This window comes from Toxoplasma gondii, chromosome VIIb, assembly GCF_000006565.2.
Source record: "Toxoplasma gondii ME49 chromosome VIIb, whole genome shotgun sequence".
NCBI lineage: Eukaryota > Apicomplexa > Conoidasida > Eucoccidiorida > Sarcocystidae > Toxoplasma > Toxoplasma gondii.
In genome coordinates this window covers 2,185,974-2,205,096 of record NC_031475.1, presented here as the reverse complement: position 1 = coordinate 2,205,096, position 19,123 = coordinate 2,185,974, and the positions used below count along the sequence as shown (strand labels likewise).

Sequence of the window (19,123 nt, the reverse complement as noted above, 5' to 3'; positions counted from 1 at the left end):
TCATCCCCTTCGTCCTTCATAGATATGATAGAGTTTTGCCGCTGCATTTTGCGTCTGTATTTCACTATATAAGCATGCAACCTAGAAAACCACATCCGCTGATCTCCCGTGGTCGAGTGAGACTGCCGCTATACCGCGAAGGAAAACTTCAACTGATATAATGAGTAAATGTCAGTCACTTCTCGTGCTTCAATTTGAGTTTGTCATATTCGTACTGAATCCTTCCTTTCGGAGTTGCATGTACCGATTTAACCTAGACAACAGGACTCTACAAAACTGAATGGACTGTACAAGAGGTATTCATGACTGCCGCTTGCCCACAATATGCTTTTCTTCAACCGTAAAACCAGGGTGGCGATGCTAGGGCACACAAACTCGAGCAGCCAGCTGTTCTTTCTGTTATGAAATCTGTAAAGCCCCATTTTACGTTCAAGTCTTATAGTCGGGACTTTTCGGTAGACTGTGGCTGCAAGTTGCACCAGATGTGTAGAAAATTTCTCTCCATCTCTTTCAACGGCCTCGCTTAAAGTCGGTAGGTATGAAGATGTGCTAAACCATTTCAGCAAGAGGCAATTGTAAAGCGGTTATACATCACCACTCGACTTTTCGATCCAATGTATACTTGCAAGAACTGAAAATCCGAGGTGCCTATCAATGTCCGTTACCATGTTTTGCGAATGGGTTCGATCCGCCGCATCGCATGTAGACCGAGTGCGTCTGGAGCAACCATCCTCATCTGTATGAGGCTACGAACCAGAATGGTGAGGCTCTTCCGGGAAACATTGACGATTTAAATTAAAGGAAAGGCGCCAATCGTCCAGGAGGCAGCACGACCACTTACGAGATCAGTGTTTTTTCCACCGGTCTTTTAAACGGGAGTATCCATGACGGACAAGGAAAGAACGAAAAAAGAGACTAACCGACTGCCTCATCATTGAGCAGCATACTGCACATACGTGACGTACATAGATACACGCATATCTCCATAGGTGCGTGAGCACACCTATGCAAGCGCATAGCATGTGTAGCAGCCATAGCGTTTGATACTGCCGACAAAACCGTGGCCTTTCAAGCTTTTTCTGTCTCGGCTAGGAAGGACAAAGAGAGAACAAAGTGAAGACACAAACAAAAGGCCTCCACCACTCAGCTGCGCAGATCCAGACGCGCATGCGCGACACGTCTGTGCTTTGCCGTTTGCAACAGCGAGAGACCCTTCAAACAGGAAACCAATTCTATTTCTCCTTCCGGAGAGAAATTCGAAGGAAACACAGCCAGTTGAAAGTTTCGTGAAGTGAAACAAAGAAAGAACGGGGGTGGAAGCCTTTTGCTACACAGATGAACGGGTCACGAGCGGCTCGTTTCTGTATGGTTTCTCGAACTGAAAAGGAGGCACCGAAGTGGGACGCCTTGGTTCTTCTTTCTGGTTAATACGCTTGAGAAAACGGCATCAGAATCACGCGCATAAACCGCGAGAACAGACAGGGCCGAACATTCACACCCTTCTTCAGCCCTCTGGTGAACGATACTCCACGACTGTCTTCACTAGCAAAAAATGATTCTACAGGTTCGCCAAGTCAGGTCGTGTACGCATATGAGCATGTCTACACACCCGCCTGGCACCGAGTGCTAGGCAGATTTCTTTTGAATCAAGGCGCAGCGGTCAGTGACCAGAGAACTCCGAGATGCAAACCCCAGCCGCTCCGCTTCCTGGCATCAAGCTCGAGGGGATTCGATTGCTTCATGCTGCCGTTGACCCCATGAAGCGGCACCTTACAGGTAAGTCATGGAACCTGCATATTAGCAGAGACACAAACGACAAAAGGAGAGAACCCATTCCACGTCTTCTCTTATAGAGCAAGCCACCGGAGTCCTCCGCTACGACTGCGACACCAAAAACACAAAGGTAAGTCTCCTACGACACAAGATACCCTAAACCCTTTTTTTCCCGTCACCAGATGCCGAACTGGACCGGCAACTTCGTCTATACATAACCATGTACTGAGAGTAACTACATGTTGATACAGATATATAAAAGTAAACTCCCAGTCAGCGACGCACAGACACGAATAAAACGGACAAAATCGACTCTGAGACGAATGGTTTGTTCTATTCCTCCAGTTCACCTGTCATCCATTCGGAAAACTCGCGCTCGTTGATTGCCGACTTCTGGTGGTCGTCAAGAGCGTTGTAGATGATGCCCAGATCAGTGATGTCGAACTGGAGGCGTCCACCAGTCACATCTGCGCACAGGCGGTTGAACTCCTCGAACTGCATGCCGTGCTGGGGGTCGGTCATGGCATACTTGCGGTACACGTCGATGTAGGCTCCCTTGCAGCTCATCAAAATAGCCTTGCGAACTTTCTCCAGTCGCAGGGACTTCCTGATGGCCTGGATACCAAGACAGCTCCACATCACGGGCAGACGTCAGCGGGAACACGAAAAATCTCGCTGATCTCAGCGAGCTCATGTGAAAGAAACGCTGTTTTTTGACATGACCGTGAGGTGCATCTCATCTCCTTGCAAAGGCAGTCGTGGACAGCGCGTGTGCAGCACACCGTCCCTGGATCGGTGCTCGCGCGGACTCACAAGTTGTGGGTGCTCGGCAAAATGAATGAACCACTCGACAGTACGCGACTGGCTTCCGAGTTTTGCACAAAAAGAACGTTTAATTCAGCCGCCACAGACGGAAAGACGCGCTGCGTGTCAACCCCCAACGAACACTTCGCAAAATTCTACACCGGCGCCTCGATCCAAGCCTTGACGGCTGCCAGCTGGACAGACACAGTGTTCCCAGTATGGGAACCCGTCGTAACTGCAGACTTACAATGAGCAAACCAACAATAGCGACCGAAGAGACGAAGAAACTGAGGCAGATGGTAAAGAAGAGCAGAGCGTGGGCCTGGCGATTCGACGGCCACAAGGTGACAGCAGTCATGCTCCCCAAGAACAAGAGCCACAAAGCCTTGCCAGTGAGGCGAGTGAGGAAGCGGAAATATTTGCGGATAGACGATCGGTACCGTCCTGCCCATCGAGGCGCTCCAGGAACATCTAGAAGCATCATGACAAAACCGAAGACGCTGCGAACACAAATGGCACATGCCACAATTTCGAAATAGCATACACATTACGTTCGGTGATGACATCCGGGGAACCCGTTTCGTTCTGTGTACAATCAGTACCCCCGAACGTAAGCAAACAAAGCGATAAAAGCGTATGTAAACATATACGACCGTAAAGGACTGCTTGTGTAATCATTAATGTACGCTGGTGTGGCTAGCCCAAAACAAAATCCACATATTCACGAGTTTTCTTTCTGAACGAGCGACCAGAGTCCAGGGTTAACAGATACTGAGACATAGTGAACATAGGCTCACAAAAACTCTGTGAAACTTTTAAGGTTGACTGTCTGTCGATTTTTTTTTCGGGTCTGCATCATTTGACATACAGGAGGAAGGTGGAGTTGACCAGACAGGCAAGCTGCAGAGTCAAAAGGGATGTGAGGCCGCCGATGACTCCAGCTGTGACAGCAGCCATGCCCGCACAGAAAAAGAGAGTTTGGTACTTGCAGTTCAGACGCACGAGCGTTTCCTCGACGCGCGCACCACCACTCTCCATTTGCTCAGCAATGTGGGCAGCTGACGTGGGAATGGCAGGGTAGCCATTTTGTCCACCGACCAGTGCCTCTGCGGAACAACACACACACACACACAAACGGCATAAAGGCTCACACGTGATATGGAACTAGAGAAACGAATTGAATATTGTCACTATGTGACAGCCACTAAAATTGTATGCCAACATTCGAAACCCAAGTACTACATCTTACTTCTACCCTGATTAAGATGTTATGTGGCCGAAACAATTTTTAGGGCGCAGCATGGTGGATGAGCAGCAACCCACCCGGGAGATCATCCATGACAGTATACAAGTGAGCCTTTGATTACAACAACGTGCACAGATACACACAGATTTACCAAAATAAAAAAACGCAAGAAACAACTGAACTTGCATAATGAGGGCGTAACTCGCGCATACAGATACTGGTGAGTTCGCATCCCAGCACGGCGCGAACCCTGCGTGCGCAGATGAGAGAATGCTCAGGACGGCCAAAATATGATTTTCACATTATCCGTTTGTAGCCTTTGCCAACACGATTAGTTATAGAGCTGCGCCTTTGGAGGGCCTCAGCAGTGACCGTTCTGGAGAGGTAAAGGTACCGCCACGAACGAAGCACCACAGCGTTTCCTAAGCCACGATAGACTGGATCGTGACAGAAAAAAAAACGTTTCGTGATACAGTTCCCAGCTTTCGCGTATCCAAAAGAACTAAGAACAGAGCATCCGTGATGAAGACTATCCACTTCACTTCCATGCTGTTGTATAAAAAGGGACAGCCCCCGTCCGCCCCCGTCGTCAGTTACCAGTAGGGTCTTCAAGAAAGGAGCGAATGTCTCGGATGTACGTACACCTCAATACAGGAGACCACGACGGGTATGGAAGGCTGATGGAATTTACTGCGCAAGAGGTAACAGACAGCCTGAGAAAAGATCGCCTTTCTTACCTGTTGGGTGTCCCGCGATTGGCGCGTCTGCGTACATTGTGCCTAAAAGATGTTTGAAAAACACCAGGTGAGTAAGCGCCGGCACAGTAAAGAGAGCAAGCGGTCGCGACGATCCTCGACCAGCAGAACGAGTGACCGGAAAATGACGTGCGAAAACTTTCCCCCTAATGTTTTCGAGGGAAAGTGTTTACAAGAGACACAGAAAAGGGAAAGAGAAGAAAACTTGGATGAAAAGTTGAGGAACAGACGCGCCGACCAAATACACACAGAGAAACATCGCGGCCTTCCTGCTGCTTATCAGGACACCGCGATATACGGGGTGGCGCGCGGGCAGAGTCTTTTCGCTGAGATACAAAAGGTTGTCGTGGATGAAAGTAGTGACCGCTGTCCCCGGTGACCGCGCGCGGCCACCGCTGTTCAGTCCCTGATTTTGATGTCGTGACCTTTTGTTTGAAAAAGTTTAACACAACAACGGAGCCACCAGCCGCATAAAGGAGGGCACATATAAGCGCGGTTTCCTTCACTTTTTTCTGGTAATTTCTGTTTCACTTCCAGAGAGAGTCTAAGCGGGCGAGTTGGTGCGCCGGTGTAGGCTACGAGACAAGCAGAAGCGCCGGTGAATCGTAGTTCAGAGAGGTGACCGAGTAACTGGGAGACAAACTGTGAGCATATTTAGTCGTGAATGAAAATATTTGACCGCCACTCACAGCGTTTTCACATCCATGCATGCATACATGTATGTCTGCATGTGCGTAGTCGCATTTAACAATAAATGTGTAAAACATTTGGCGTCTGCTATCCCGTGTACCCGTGGCACTACTCGTACTTCCACGTGGCGCAACTGGCAACTTGCTGGAGGATGAAACTGATGGAGGCGCTCCACACGTCTAGCGCAGATGGAATGAAATCTCTGCCGTTGCTTATATTTACATTTTCTAGATTGTTTCTCGGCCAAAATGCACCTTATCGGCAACCGCTGTTCCCTCACCGTGCTGAGCACATAGTACCACAGTATAATGAGTACCTCTAAGGACGAGGTGCAACACCGTAGAATGCCTTTGCGATGTTCGGAAACGAATAAGATTGACGAACGAGAAAATTATGTCTTGACACAAGCTTCCTCCTAAGCAACCGAGTCACTACCATGTCCTTTACAGGTCCCTAAAAGATGAAAGGCCCGCCAAGAAACCGGGGAGAAAGCCTGGGGGTTCTAGTGGTAAACTGACTCTGATACATACGAAAAGTGAGCGAGCATGCTTAGTACCAGTATCATTCCGTCGTACAAAAAGGTGCTATACCTAGCATCTCTCATTAAGGCAGCGTATCTCGTCGGTGTGTTTGTGTCGTTCGCATTTCAAGACGTTCGGGCTTCTTGGGGTGTGTTGCCATAAACTGCGTCTTGTCCGCCGGTTCAACCTTCCAATAGATGCAACAGTTGTCTGTAACGAGACTGGTTCGGGATTTCAGGCTGCCATCCGAAGCGACTCTAGTGCTAACACGTTGGGCTTTTCGTAGGGAATTTGTTTGCCTTTCAGTTAGATATGGGCGGATTTTCGCCGAAGGATCTCACTCGTGGCTGTATTCCAGCATAGGGAGAGCCGCGCGCCGCTTCCATCCAGGCAGGGATTGAGCTTCCGTCGTTTGACTTTTGATTCTGCGATGAAACCCCATCAGAACAAGAAAAGGGTACCATTTACGGTCCACACCTCTGTTTGTGTCAGGTCTTTTAGTATGGAGCCGGCTGCTTCACCCTGGTACTGGAATTACTACAACGACACCTCGCCTTCAAAAGCGCATGCACTCAAAACTCTTCTACCGTCCTTTCTGCGTTGCTTTGTGTTCCGTGCAGCTGTATCCAGTGATTTCGTTGCACACCAAAAAAACCTCCAACATAAACGTGGGCAACAACGCCCGTATTCACTGCGGGTGCGACCTGTCGGTTTTTCCGTCTGGAACATCTTCGGCCGAGGGTCACCGGAGCTCCGCTGCGTTCTCGCCTCCTCATGTAGGTGTGCTCGAGAGCATTTTTACCTTCTTTCTCTGCATGCGTCCCCTCTGTTCTGTGCGTCTTTTGTTTGTTTTCTCCTCTTTTAGGCAGGTGTTTATCGTGAAACATAGAAACTCACTAACTTCATTACTGTGTGTGCCTAGAGCCCCTCGACCGACATGGCTGCCGTGCTCAGCCACACCTCCTTTGATCGTCTGTCTCACGACATCCTTGTATTTATCTAGACGGGCACGAATTGTATGCTGCGAAGTATCTCGAAATTTCGCGTGGCGGCCTCCTGCTTCGGCACTGGCGTCCATCTGCCGTTCACTTCCCTTTTTCTTCTCGTGGTGCTTTGCCTTGCCACCTTCCCTCCTTGCTTCTTCTGGCCGAAATCGTGTCTAACGGGGGAAAAAGCGTGTTTATCGAACAGTTTACTCTCGCCTTCCTTGTGAACAAATTGAACATGGCGGATTCAAACGGAGGGGTCGAACCTGTTGCAGACCCTAACACCTCTGCAGGGCCGATGGCAGAAGCACCACGGACACCTCAAGAGAATGAAGGGAATTCGTTGCCAGAATGGCAGCAGGAAATCGAGAGCCAGCCACTTGTAGGGAAAGTGGAGAGTCTGGACTGTTTGTGTCGGGATTTCGAAGGGAACCCTGCGCTCTGTGCCAAGGCGCGGACGTTCGTCAAGGAACAACAGCAGAGAAGGGATGCCTGCTGCAGCCCGAGTCCAACAGAAGACAGAGCTCAAGGCGCAGAAGAGAACGAGAGGGAAGCCGGACATTCTCACGAGGATGCTCTGCACGGAGCTGAGGGCACATGGACCATGAGAAGAGTACGCAAGGACGGATGCTGCTTTTACCGCGCGTACATGTACGGCGTCTTCCTCTGCTTTCTCCGTCAACGCGAGAAAATCAAAAGCTTCATTAAACGCATCAACGACGAATTGCTGCCCAAAGTACAGGAAGTCAAGTACGTTGGCCTTACTTTCATGGATATCTGTTCCGATAGGCATACAGGAGCCTCAACTCTTGGTCGTGAATGTGAGTCTTTTTTCTGGGACTCCCCTATGCAGAGCACGTGAAAGGCAATCGCTTCAGCGCGAGTGAATGTAGAAACGAAATCGAAGCACCCAGATGCCGTGTTTCTCAAAGAGAGCGTCAGCACCTGGGATAAGTAACAATTTTGCATTTTTTTACCCTTTTCCCGCGTTTTCAGCAGCTGCGTTTTCTCACCGCCAACTGTACCCCCTGGTTCTTGTTGTCTGCAGCGCTGGCGCAGAGACTGTGGCCGACTTCGCTGAAGGTAGGAGTTTGCGAAGGAGTTGGCCGTTCTGCGTATACATTTCCGTTTACTTATAGAGTCGGGGCGTGTCTGCAGACCGCGTGAAAATCTCAACTGGATCGACTGCATTCGGAAACGGAGGCTTCAAGTAACGACTTGTTGACTTGAGTAGGCCACAGTCCTCGTCTCCATCCCGTTTGAGAAACTCGCTGGGCACCCGAAACGGCGTTTGACGAATCTAAATGCAGATATGTCCCTGCAGTATACTCGGAATCCCTGTTGTGACTCACGAGCTTATCAGGGGTAGTGGCAGATGCCGTCATTCGATTCACCAACATGACGGTGGCTCTCCTAGACGGGTACTATGCCCTTCCTTCTTGCCTGGAAGAGAGTCTTGGCTTAGAACCAAGCACTGACGGTTTGCGAACGCTCTGCTACATTGCGTGGCAGAAACTGTGGAGAACCTGGAGAAGCTGGAATCCCCTGAAGCCAACACGCAGACGCTCGACGACATCTTCAACGATACCTGCAGCAGCAATTACATTGTTGTCTTTGCGCGGTAAGGCTTCATGGAGTTTAGGCGCCCTAGACGCATATGGATTATCAGAAGTATCCCGAGGTGGCGGGTGGGAACGGGCGAGTTTAGACAGAGTTGGTGTCACGTCTTTTTTGAAGCTGTTGTCCGTTGTGTTCGATTTCCTCATACAGACATAATAAGGCACAGTGAGGGATGGACATATCAGAGAGAAATGAGCATGGAGAAACAAGTGGCCGGAAGGCGGCAGAGAAGAAACAGGAACGCTGGTTGTGCTGCTGGGCACATCTGCCCAGTTTTTTTTTGTTGAGCGCCACCTAGCGGCATCTTGTGCAACCGTTCGCAGTGGAAGATGCCTGCTGCCTTCAAGCAAAAGCTGCGCGTTTTACACTGGCTGCATTCAAATTGTTGGAGAAGTGCTTTTGATTGTGCATGAGAATTCATGCCCGATCATCAGGTTTTCTCCTGAGTAAAATTGGCCTGGTGCTGACATCCAGCAAGGCTCGTACAGGGACAAGTGCTTTGTTACATCCAGGATGTATGTGCAGCATCTGCTTTTCACTCGTTAATTTGAAAGCTAGAGCTGGATCAGAAATGATCCTCACCGGAAGGAAGCCACACAGTGCATGAAACAGTAGTTCTTTTCAGTTATTTCTGCGTCTGCACAGACAGAATGTGGCTGCTCAGTTCACCTGAGAAGGCTGTTCGATTGATCTGCAAGAATGCCGCTTGGTGAAACCACCCTGTAGGTCTGGTTATGTAGCGTTCGTATCATTTGTTGTCTTCCTGATGTTCTACCACATGCGTTCCTTTCCGTGTAGCCTTCTCGCTTCGACACACATTAAGTTGAACAGTGAATTGTACTTGCCGTTCCTGACCGCGTACGCAACGGTGGAGGACTACTGCTCTCACGAAGTGGATCCGATGTGGGTGGAAGCTGAGCAGCCTCAAATCATGGCGTTGACAGCGATGACACAGATGCCTGTAGAGATTGTCTATTTCGATCAGTCGCCCGGCGAGGTGCCAGGTAAGCGACAACGTCATGTCAATCGCACACTTCCATCGATTCGTCCCAACCGTCGAGCCCGTCATCCTCCAGCAAGAGATCGGGGCACAAATGATGCGGTACAGTGGCGCGTATGCTAGGAGAGCAGTTTTTATGTGTGAAAGAAGCATCGAGCCATAAAAAACGGCGAGACCAGATTGTGCAACGCCCGACTGTGTATTTATACGCATATCGGCGTATTTATCTCTGTATCTATCCCCTTTCCGTCTTGAGGAGAAGACGAGAGAAACGCGAAGGTTTGTGATTCAGCTGCGCGGTAACTCCGTTTTCCGCGATGAAATCTTTCCTATCTCAGGAATTGGATAGAGGAGAGCGCTCGGCTTTCTCATGCGTTTTTGTTATTGAACGGTTCTCTGACGCTTGCCCACTCGCGGCTCTGTGTGGATGCTGCTCACAGTTCGTCATATTTTCCCGCACTCGGACGACGCCCAGATCCATTTGATTTATCGGCCGGGACACTACGACTTTTTCTTTTATTCCCCTCGACAGGCCGGTGCTCACCAGAGCACGTAGGATGCCGTCGAGTATCAACACTGTTTCGAGCCACGCAGTGTGAAGGACGTGTAGACCTTGACTATGTGGACCAAAACGTCTTCACAATTGCATCACTTTTTGCAAAGTATGCTGCGCAGTGGCTTACGGTGGAAAGCGGAAGATGACATGCAGCCATGGTTGTCAGTGTCTCTACGTGCTAAATGCTAGTCTAAAACAACAGCGTACTCGGTGCTCTCCAATGCATCAACTTATTATTTTCTATTCGGCCCGGCTACTTCGGCCGTACGTCACTTAGCTTGAGAAACGCGGCTACGTTGGTTTTCACTTTGTGTTCATTTGACGGTGACGAACATTTCCTCAGTGCTCGTTGTTCAGCGAATGTGGTCACGACGTACGTATTTGCTCCCGAAAGCCACTGACCGTGTTGGCGTGTTGGAAAGCGGCCGACGCTTCGTCACGAACGCCCTCATTACATGCGTTGTACCCGGCGAAGCAATCGAGCGCAGAATGCCTGGTTTGCGCACATAACTCCGAGACCTGAGTGAAACAGGTGTACCAGAAAAGCATTCATAGACCCCTCAGCAACGGTTTTGTTACGCGTACGACTTCCGGGATACCCACCATCAAAAGGCTTTTCGTCCGTCTCAAGAAATCTCGTTTTCGGTGTTCTACAGGCCCGCACTCATCCTATGTGAACGTGCCTAATCGTGAATTCTCAGAAGCAAGCTGCGGTAAGATCGCGGACTAAGTCGCCCTAGTAGAACAGTGGTTAGCTGCTGTGGTCGGGCAGAGCAGACCATGTGCGTGAAAAGGTGATGCACACGATGAGGATCACTCAATACTGCAGATCCTGCGTCCGTACCAGCATTGTATTCCGGTAGTTTTCGTCGGCGCAGTCTATCGACGCTGTTTGTGCAACGAGGCTCACCACCACGTTGACAGTTACGCCATTGGGGGGCAACACAAATTGCGCTAGTCACTTGGCGGATCACAAACACGAAGTTGACGCTTCACGACGGCGGTCGCAGCCATTGGCCTATTGGAGGATATAGCAGCTAGAAGATACGGCTAAAAGAAATAGCACTTTGAATGCCATCGAAATTCATAATCAGTAGCACGGTTTTAGACTTCGCAGCTAGACATGGAAACGGCCCCGCCAGGATGCGAATAACAAAAACACGGCGGCGCAGACACTCTGAGCGATGCCCAACATACTACCAACTCCACAAATGGATCTGACGCATGGCATTGCCAACTCCTAACGCTCTTCCACAGTCTCTTTGTGAAGTCCGATATGCCTCACGTAACTGTACTATGAGGCAGCCACAAGTCTCGCCTTCGCTTTGGCCTCTTCTACCACTTACAGGGGATGGACTTTGTGCTTTGCCGTAGTGGCACATTCATGGAGGACGAATGCGCTTTCACGTTCTGAGGCAATTATGCAACTGCTGGTTGCCGTCTCACGTCATTTGTGTGCTGCGGTTCCCTCACGATCCCTGGTTATCTGTCAGCCCCTTTTTCTTTTATCTGTTTTCACCCTCGAAACTCTACAGGGATGGATGCTCACACCACGACTGAGCTGGCCTGTGCAGGAACACTGTCCCACGTCAGGCACTACTTACGCGTCTCCATCTCCACGGTTTGTCAAGGAACATGCCACCTCGCTATTTCTTGCCACTACTTTCGAGGCGATTCTGTCGTTACGGCTCGCAAAGCAAAAGCAAATTGAAGACGAACGCACCGTCCCACGTTATTCAAATTCGTCACCACATCCCACGAAAAATCACCCACAATTCCAAGGACGGATGTTACTGGTTGGGAGCTCCCCTTGCAAGGACTGCTCTGTTGTAAATCTCCACAGTATGTCGCTTTGTACCCATCTCGTCGCGGTGGAGGATCTCGCTGGTCCGGGGATGCCGAAGCTGACAGTACGCGGCGTGGTGAATGAGCAGCAACTTCCGCGCAAGTCGCGAGTTACTGGACACACCCGGAAGCGCTTTCAGGGGTCGGGTTCTCGAGTCGCAAGCCTACAAAGCGTTTTAATAAGGTTTCTGCGGCACGGATCCACTGCTGCGGATGCAAATCACGTTTTCTCGATGAGATCATTTGTGGATACAGCTACACTGAGAGTCGGCGCGAGGGTGTGAACTCGAGGTTTCGATTCAAGAACCGTGATGACTGCGACAGTTGTACCTATCGGAGGGCCTGAGCCGTTTCGCGCGCATGCCTGTGGCGTTGACACGGTGCTTTTCATTTAGGCTTTTCGCATCACCGCTCTCTTCTTCCAGTTTTTTTTAACTTACAGAGGGTGTTTGGTTCGCCGAGCGTCGTGGGAGTGTGCGAGTGTTGGAGCAGGAAGATTGGATGCCTATTCCCTGAATTTCGCATTTGTTGTGGACCCCCCCGTCGTCAGTGATCGACCGGGACAATCCGGGCGATTCTTGATGCAACCATGAGTTTTTGACGACAATGTTTTTGGGAGTGGACACACCGTTCGGAGTGGAGGGTACAAGCGGCGTGGTTTATGCTTTCCGTACTTGCTTTTCAGCCACCGTCGCCCCAACTAACTAGGGAGAACGTTTTTTTCTTGGCGCGTCGTGGAATCTCTCAGCGAAGCCGAGCATTTGTGTGCATCATGCGGTTCCTCATTGCCAGAGGCTTTCTCGGCTGCGTTGTTCTGTTTGCTGTGGCCGCTTCAGGCAGTCATTCTGGTGCTTCGTACGACCGTGGAGGACACGGCTCTCCCAGTGCAGGGGACCCAGCCACCAAACGGTGGCAGCACGGGTGGGTGCCTCATCCGGGACACCCGAGCAGCGTGCAGCGCCAACATGAGCTGTACGCCTCGGGTGATCAGAGTAACCAGAGGGGGCATGAGGCTGAAGCGCATGGTTTATTTCCAAGGGTAGATGTTGGTGCCCAAAGCCCTGTTGGTTACCATCAAGCCAGAGGTGGTGGCTATTCGGCAAGCGTCGCTCCCACTGGGTATCCCCATGTACAGAACGCCCACAGCTATGGACAGGCACCAGGTCCGTATTCTGGCTTTTACGGGCGTGCTAGCTCTGATCTTACTGTCGCGGGAGTATCACGTGGAGGAGGGTTGTCAAGCGCGTCGTACGCAGGTGGCGGTGAAAGAGGAAATCAGTGGATGGGGACAGCTGTTGGCAAAGCAATGAGGACAGTTCGGCAGAAGCTTTCCAACCTTTCCCAGGGCTTGAGTCCTCGTATGACGGACAATGAGGATCCGTTTGAGGTTCTGCAGACAGAGATCGTTCGCCTAGTCAAGACCATCAATAGACTTAGCACGTTTTGCGAAGCGGGGCAAGGCAGTTCTCTAATGCACAGCAACGTTTTCGGGTGGGGCATAGCGGAAGCAATCGACCCCAAAGAATCCGAGAGGCAAGCAGTCAAAGTCGCGGCCGTCGCGAGGGCGGTGCTCTACGAAGCCGCTGCGCTGGTCGACCTGTTGTTTGTAAGTCCGTCCGAACAAACTCTGAAGGAGGCGTCCAGAGTTTTCCAGGAAAGGCTCCACATGCTTCGCGATTCTTCCAATGACTTCCGCGGGCATCTTCAAGCTCTGCGGGGCGCCATGCGTGCCAAGCTGTCCGACTGCGCACCCCTTGTCGAGGCTCCACGGAGAAGAGACGCTGTCCAAGGTCTGTGGAAGAGGTGCACGGCCCGTGCGAACTCAGTTGTCAAATACGTAGTATACTCCTTGGAGCATCTCGTGCCTGTTGTCTTCTCTACTCTCTCGGCTGTACTTCAGGGCTTCGAACCGGAAAGCCGAATAGATTTCCGCCTTACCGACAAAGTTCTCAGCATCTCCGAATCAATTGATACGATTCAGACTCGAGCTCTTTCGATTCGTGCATATAATGAAAAGCTGTTGGCAACCGTCAATCAAATCGTTAGTCTCGAAACTCCAAGCGGAATTTCGAGCCCACTGGGACTGACTGCGCTTGGAGGAACTGGTAACTTTGGTCGGGGAACAGGCTATGTTCCAGGTTCTGCATCTCTTGGTGGTGGTATCGTCGCCGGCACCATGCCAGGGTTGTTGACTGGAAGCTTACGATATGGCTTAGCTGGTGACATGAGAATGGGGACCAATGCTGGAGGACTGGGCCCGGGCGGACCAGCAACTTTGGGTGGAAGCGCCGCAGGGGGGTTGTGGGGCCATGGAGGAACAGGGGCACTGCCTGTAGGAGGGCTAATGGGGTCTTCCGGTGGCGGGCTTCTACAAGGAATCGGAGCATCAACTGTAGGCTCGATTGGATCGCAGGGTATATCCGTTTCTTCGGTGGGAACACACTTGCCTCGCCAACCGCTTGTCGCCACGACCGGGTCACTGTCTGACGGTGGGCTCTCTGCGGTTGCAGCCCCCCGCCCAAGTGGTCCTGCCGACACGGAGAGCGTGGGTTTGGCACGTCCATCGGCCGTGCCAGTCAGTGCCAGGCCCCCTGTGTTTCACGGGATGCGCATAGGCGCAGCTCAGCGACCAGATGCAACTCTGCCCGATCTGGTAACAGCACGTGTGTCACCTTCAGCAGAGGAGGCGGTGCCCGTAACAGCAGAGCGTGCTGTAGAAGAGACTCACGCGGTCAATGGCAGGAAACGAGACAACAAAAACGTTTCGAGCGGCGCGGTGCCTAACGCCGCGAGTGGAGAGGGTCACCAGGACAATGTAGGCGACGCAGAAACGATCGACAGTATAGACCATATCGGAGATGAGGTAAGTTGGTATCCTCTGAAAGAAAAACGCTTACATCATCTGAAGCTTTTCGTTGCCAGTTTCAAACGCAGGGTCAAGTAGATCCCGGCCGTTCTGCATGCACGGTTGCCCACAGAAGTGTACGAAAGAATGTCATGAAAATATGTATGTTTCTGGTGGCAAGTGACGAAGAACCACGTTACTACAATGGCTGCGTTGTGCCCTCAGGACGATCTGAACGACGATTTTGACTGAGGATTGTGTAAACCGGAGATGACGAAGTCGTGTTGAGCTAGAAAACGTTTTATACGTAGACTGGGGAAAATGCAATTTCATCATCTACCAGAGTATCACACATGGCGGTGAAACATGGTGGTGGTTGACGGTACATGTGACGTGAAGGGTCTATGCCCTGCCGTCATGTAGTGGGGCCCTTCTTGACATGTTGACTGGGACCTCCGGCGGCTGATTGGGCAACAGTCCTGTACTGGACAATAAGGTGTGTATGTGTATCGCTTGCTCCGGTGGTGAAACAGGCGGATAGGACTTTGATCAGAAAGAGTCCACTTCCGCTCTCAATTTGAAAAAAATAAGGGCTACTACTCCCCGGGACTGTAGTGTATTATGCGAAGGACGGGCGGGCGCCTTCGGTCTCCGTAGCCACGGCACGTGCCTTGTGGGATGGCGCGTTGTTTGTGGTGGTTATGATTGCTGATGACTGGTTCTCGAACAGTTTTTGTGAACATATGGGACGGCTTCGAGGATACAATTAAGTTGATGATGCGTTCCTTTATAGCGGAAAATGTGGTAGGATTCGTTGCGGTGGTGTTCCTGAGCTTCGTTGTAAACCAACTGTTTGAGTTGCACGGTGCCCAGCATGTGGTGTGTTTTTTTCACGTTGGCACGTCAGGTGTTGTCGCCGCGACGGATTCCCGGTTCATCTTGATGCGTAGAAATGAGGTTTAGTTTCACAATGTCTTTGTTTACCGGATCCAACTCTTTTGTGTGAGCACGCGTTCGACGATGCTCAGGAGAAATGTGGGCGAAAACATCTTTGCGGAGTGAATCGTCTGACCATATTCTTGTACCGTCAGCATGTTCGTGGTCTACCGTCGTTGCGTGGTAACTGGTGCTTGTGTGAGCTGACCAGTCATCTGCGCATGTTTGAACAAGCCCTCTCGCAATTCATGCGGCGAAAGAGTTATTCGCTGTCCATGTAATCATTCGTGGGAATGTCGAAAAAGGCTGCGACCTGTGGCCAGAAAAGTGTGTCCTGGAAGTAGGCGTGATTATCACACATCTTGCCTGCACCATAAGCACGTGGGTGTACATTGTTTGCATGGCGAAGGTATACGTTCAACGTGGACCGTAACAACTTGCTCGCCCTATGCAGGGGGGGTTTTGGTAACGCAAAGAGATTTTATAATACACACATTCGGAACGTTAACGTTTGCACAAAGGATCCAGTCCCTTTAACATCTATATAAGCAAGGCCCCTTGAGACCGTGAGTCATTTGTAGTGGACATTTCAGCCATCATAATTGTGGAAGAGCTCTGCACCATATTCGGTGGAGTGACACTTGCCCCGTTTTTGCACCTCTGCAGAGATAAGCTTTTTGAAGTGTATTTTCGCGATCCGCGTGTCTGAGCGATACACTTGGTGGCCATTGTTGCTGGGCAAAGAGGGTGAAACACCAGTGTCCGTTGATCACTTCGGAAAGTCATACTTTGTGTGCCCGGAGTCGCAAATTGAGGGCTGCCAGGAATACCCATTTTCGGTTGGTTATGAATGGTGCGTGTGGCTGGTAGTTTCTGTTTTACTTTTTGAGAGGCCAATATATATAAGAGCAGCAGGTCAGGAATGTTCACCGAATTGGGACGCACGCCTCTACAGTCCGGCGGAAAACAGATCTAGCGTAACAGGAAGCAGTTGCAAACCGAGGCAGCCGGTTCTCTCTTCCCATCAAGTGAAATAACATTAGACAAAACGACAACACGGATTCACTGGCCAGATACACGTCCTCGACTTCATAGTGGATGTCTCGAAGTGGTGCATTTCAAAACCGATTGGGGGGACGCGGTGGGAGACATTCGGCGTTCTAGACCCTTTACCAAAAGTAGCTGTGCACCTGACAGGGGGGGGGGGGTGACGGTAGGGACGGACTACGTAGGAGGCAGTCCCTTTGGATTCTTCCCCACGGAAGCAATGTTAAAGAGTCTGGATTTTATAGACTCGTAGACAGTAGTAATTCCGGGATTCATTCCTCCTGTTGGACGGAACGGAGGGGTCAGACGCCCTTGCAGCAAGTGACGCAATACCGTGTAACGAAGGTCATGATATCGAGGTCTACTCAAAATGCAGCTGTAAGAAACGCTGGGGAAATACGTAGACAAAAAACTCAGCTGTGTCCCTAAAGTGGAGAATCAAAAGAATATTCATCGGTAGGACACAGCAACAATTGTTCGCCGCTTTATTCGTCGTGCCTTTTTGTTGGCGTACACTTTTACGTACTTTCACGTGTGTATAGCCTGTTGTTTATCATGCCTTCTCTTATTGTCTAGCTGTTTCTTATTATATTTACGTAAACACATTTAGTTGCACGCTATTGTGAAAACGGCAAAGGATCGCGCTGTATAGTTTCAAAGAGGTGGGCGAGGTTGCCGGCGGGACTCCGTTTTTTCGTTGGCAGTGTGTGGAGACCAGCAATCATGGACGTCACGGCTGGGGGACTGCATCCTGGGGCGACTTGTCCGGGACTAAGCGAGCAGAGAGGAACGTCATGGGGAAAGAACTCACTACGTTCCTCGCTTTCATTGTCCTCAATTGGCAAGGGGGGCGTCACTGATCGGCTTTTGGTGCCCGAGGCTTCCGACGGGTCCCACGTGCCGTCGACGCGTGGGTTTCGAGCGGTGTGGCTACACACCGTCTCGTCTTGTTCAGTCGATTCACAATAGGAGCCCTGCTCTGCAGTTTTGGATCGGGTCGAACGACTGTGTGTTGCTTGATATGTGCAAACAGAGTCTCTAGACGATGGTGGCGGCGGGGATTTAGCTGATTTTATGGCCTTGCTTTCTGTACAGGAACAAGACACCAGACACAAATTTTGCTCAGCTGGGGCTTGCTTGTGCATTCTCCTGATTTTGAGTGGAAGAAGCTTGAATACGCTTCAGTGGCTGATCAGTCTATTATCTTCCACTCGCAGGCCAACGAGGGATTCCGCAGTACGATGTCTGCGTGAAGCCTGTTAGTAACGATACATGGTATCGGTGTGGGCATCATGCAATAAAAATGGTTCCACGGTTTTCGAACGAGTATACAAATGATGGTTTTTCCAAATATGCGGTAGGCAACATGATGCTTCACTGCACCTACCACGAAGGCTGAGCTACACTGCAGCATAAAGGATCGTGCGGCGCTGCCCCTAGACAGTCCTCATTGAATGCTATTTGCTGCTAACTTACTTAAACTTAGTGTAAACCAATGAAGTGAAGAGAGACAAAGATGTAACTTTCTTATGGAAATTGAGAAAGCTTTCATGCTTCATGTAGTGCGGCAAGATGAGGTACTTTAGTAGAATTTGATTATGTCTCAGTGAATTTAAATCCTTTTCAATTATTTATACTGAATATCAATGCCAACACTTATTCGCGGAGTTTAATGGTCAGTGCCAGAGCCGGGGCATGGAGCACACACGAAGGAAACTGGACTGTCGTTTCGTTTTCACGTCTGGTACCATTACATACAGCAGCATATCGTTACGTTGTGTTAACTAACATGTTTGCTTTCGCATTTTCCAGGTCGAATAAAACAAACCGTATGTCACGTAGGACAATGATAATTATCCACTTGTAAGACATATGTAGTCGACTTCTTCATGCATGTTGTATACCACTTTCTCTACGGACTGCCTGCGGTGACATCGTGACATGTGAACTTCTGCGGTGTTATGCCGATAAAACACTTTCATTCCATATACCGTATATACTACTGGCCTGAAAAGTTGCCTTATCTACTACTGACAGTCAAGCAGATAAAGAAAGCCGTTTTTCTATCGTTGCTCCTCGGTCTTCTGCTAAGCCTTTTTAGGAAGAATTTGATTGCGGCGACACCTGACTTCGGCAGAATCCGTCTTGATTTGCCAAGGTGGGATTCAGGTGCAGTGTAGGTTTTTCGTGTGACACAAGTGATTTGAGTTTGTCACCATCGGATCCGTGTAGGCTGTTTCTGCTGCAGGAAAATGCCGGCCCACGGGACAAAATGAAGCTGAGCATCGCCCTCACCGCGTTTACTACCGAACATTTCGTGTTAGTCCATATATAACAGAAACGCCAGACGGACCATGTTAATCGATGTTTCCTTGTCGTCTAAGCAACTGCACACACCTATTAGACCTGTCGTTTCCTGCCATATCGTCCGTGCCAATTAACTTCTTCGGAGCGGGCGTCTGGAAGCGAACTCCAGTCGAAACATCTTATTGCAGTCCA

The 19,123-nt window shown here is 50.3% G+C and overlaps 3 protein-coding genes across 3 annotated transcripts; 2 read left to right on the top strand and 1 right to left on the bottom strand.

The window, feature by feature from the left end:
* Positions 1–772: 772 nt before the first annotated feature.
* Positions 773–4,824, bottom strand: TGME49_260500 (COPI associated protein, putative). Its single transcript, XM_002365182.1, has 5 exons — positions 4,561–4,824; positions 3,446–3,683; positions 2,825–3,077; positions 2,124–2,388; positions 773–1,790 (listed from the first exon to the last, which is right to left on the bottom strand). Exons 1-5 carry the CDS (start codon positions 4,595–4,597, stop codon positions 1,771–1,773), a joined length of 813 nt encoding a protein of 270 aa, XP_002365223.1. The 5' UTR covers positions 4,598–4,824; the 3' UTR covers positions 773–1,770.
* TGME49_260510 (ubiquitin thioesterase otubain-like family protein) lies at positions 4,703–10,195 on the top strand (the record flags this gene model as incomplete). Its single annotated transcript, XM_018781238.1, has 9 exons — positions 4,703–4,707; positions 5,058–5,093; positions 5,718–5,803; positions 6,410–6,565; positions 6,793–7,525; positions 7,824–7,858; positions 8,288–8,396; positions 9,194–9,399; positions 9,836–10,195. The coding sequence occupies 9 exons, from the start codon at positions 4,703–4,705 to the stop codon at positions 9,949–9,951; spliced, it is 1,482 nt and encodes a 493-aa protein (XP_018637073.1). The 3' UTR covers positions 9,952–10,195.
* Positions 10,196–11,962: 1,767 nt separating this feature from the next.
* Positions 11,963–14,893, top strand: TGME49_260520 (hypothetical protein; the record flags this gene model as incomplete). The annotated part of the gene is made up of 2 exons (XM_002365184.2): positions 11,963–14,659; positions 14,867–14,893. The coding sequence occupies exons 1-2, from the start codon at positions 12,458–12,460 to the stop codon at positions 14,891–14,893; spliced, it is 2,229 nt and encodes a 742-aa protein (XP_002365225.2). The 5' UTR covers positions 11,963–12,457.
* Between the last annotated feature and the right edge of the window lie 4,230 nt (positions 14,894–19,123).

Excerpts from the sequence above, each read along its gene's own strand:
- TGME49_260500 (XM_002365182.1), bottom strand. The coding sequence starts at position 4,597 with ATGTACGCAGACGCGCCAATCGCGGGACACCCAACAG. Across the intron at positions 3,684-4,560 it reads AATCGCGGGACACCCAACAG|AGGCACTGGTCGGTGGACAA; the intron begins GTAAGAAAGGCG and ends GTTGTTCCGCAG. Across the intron at positions 2,389-2,824 it reads CTATTGTTGGTTTGCTCATT|GCCATCAGGAAGTCCCTGCG; the intron begins GTAAGTCTGCAG and ends CTTGGTATCCAG.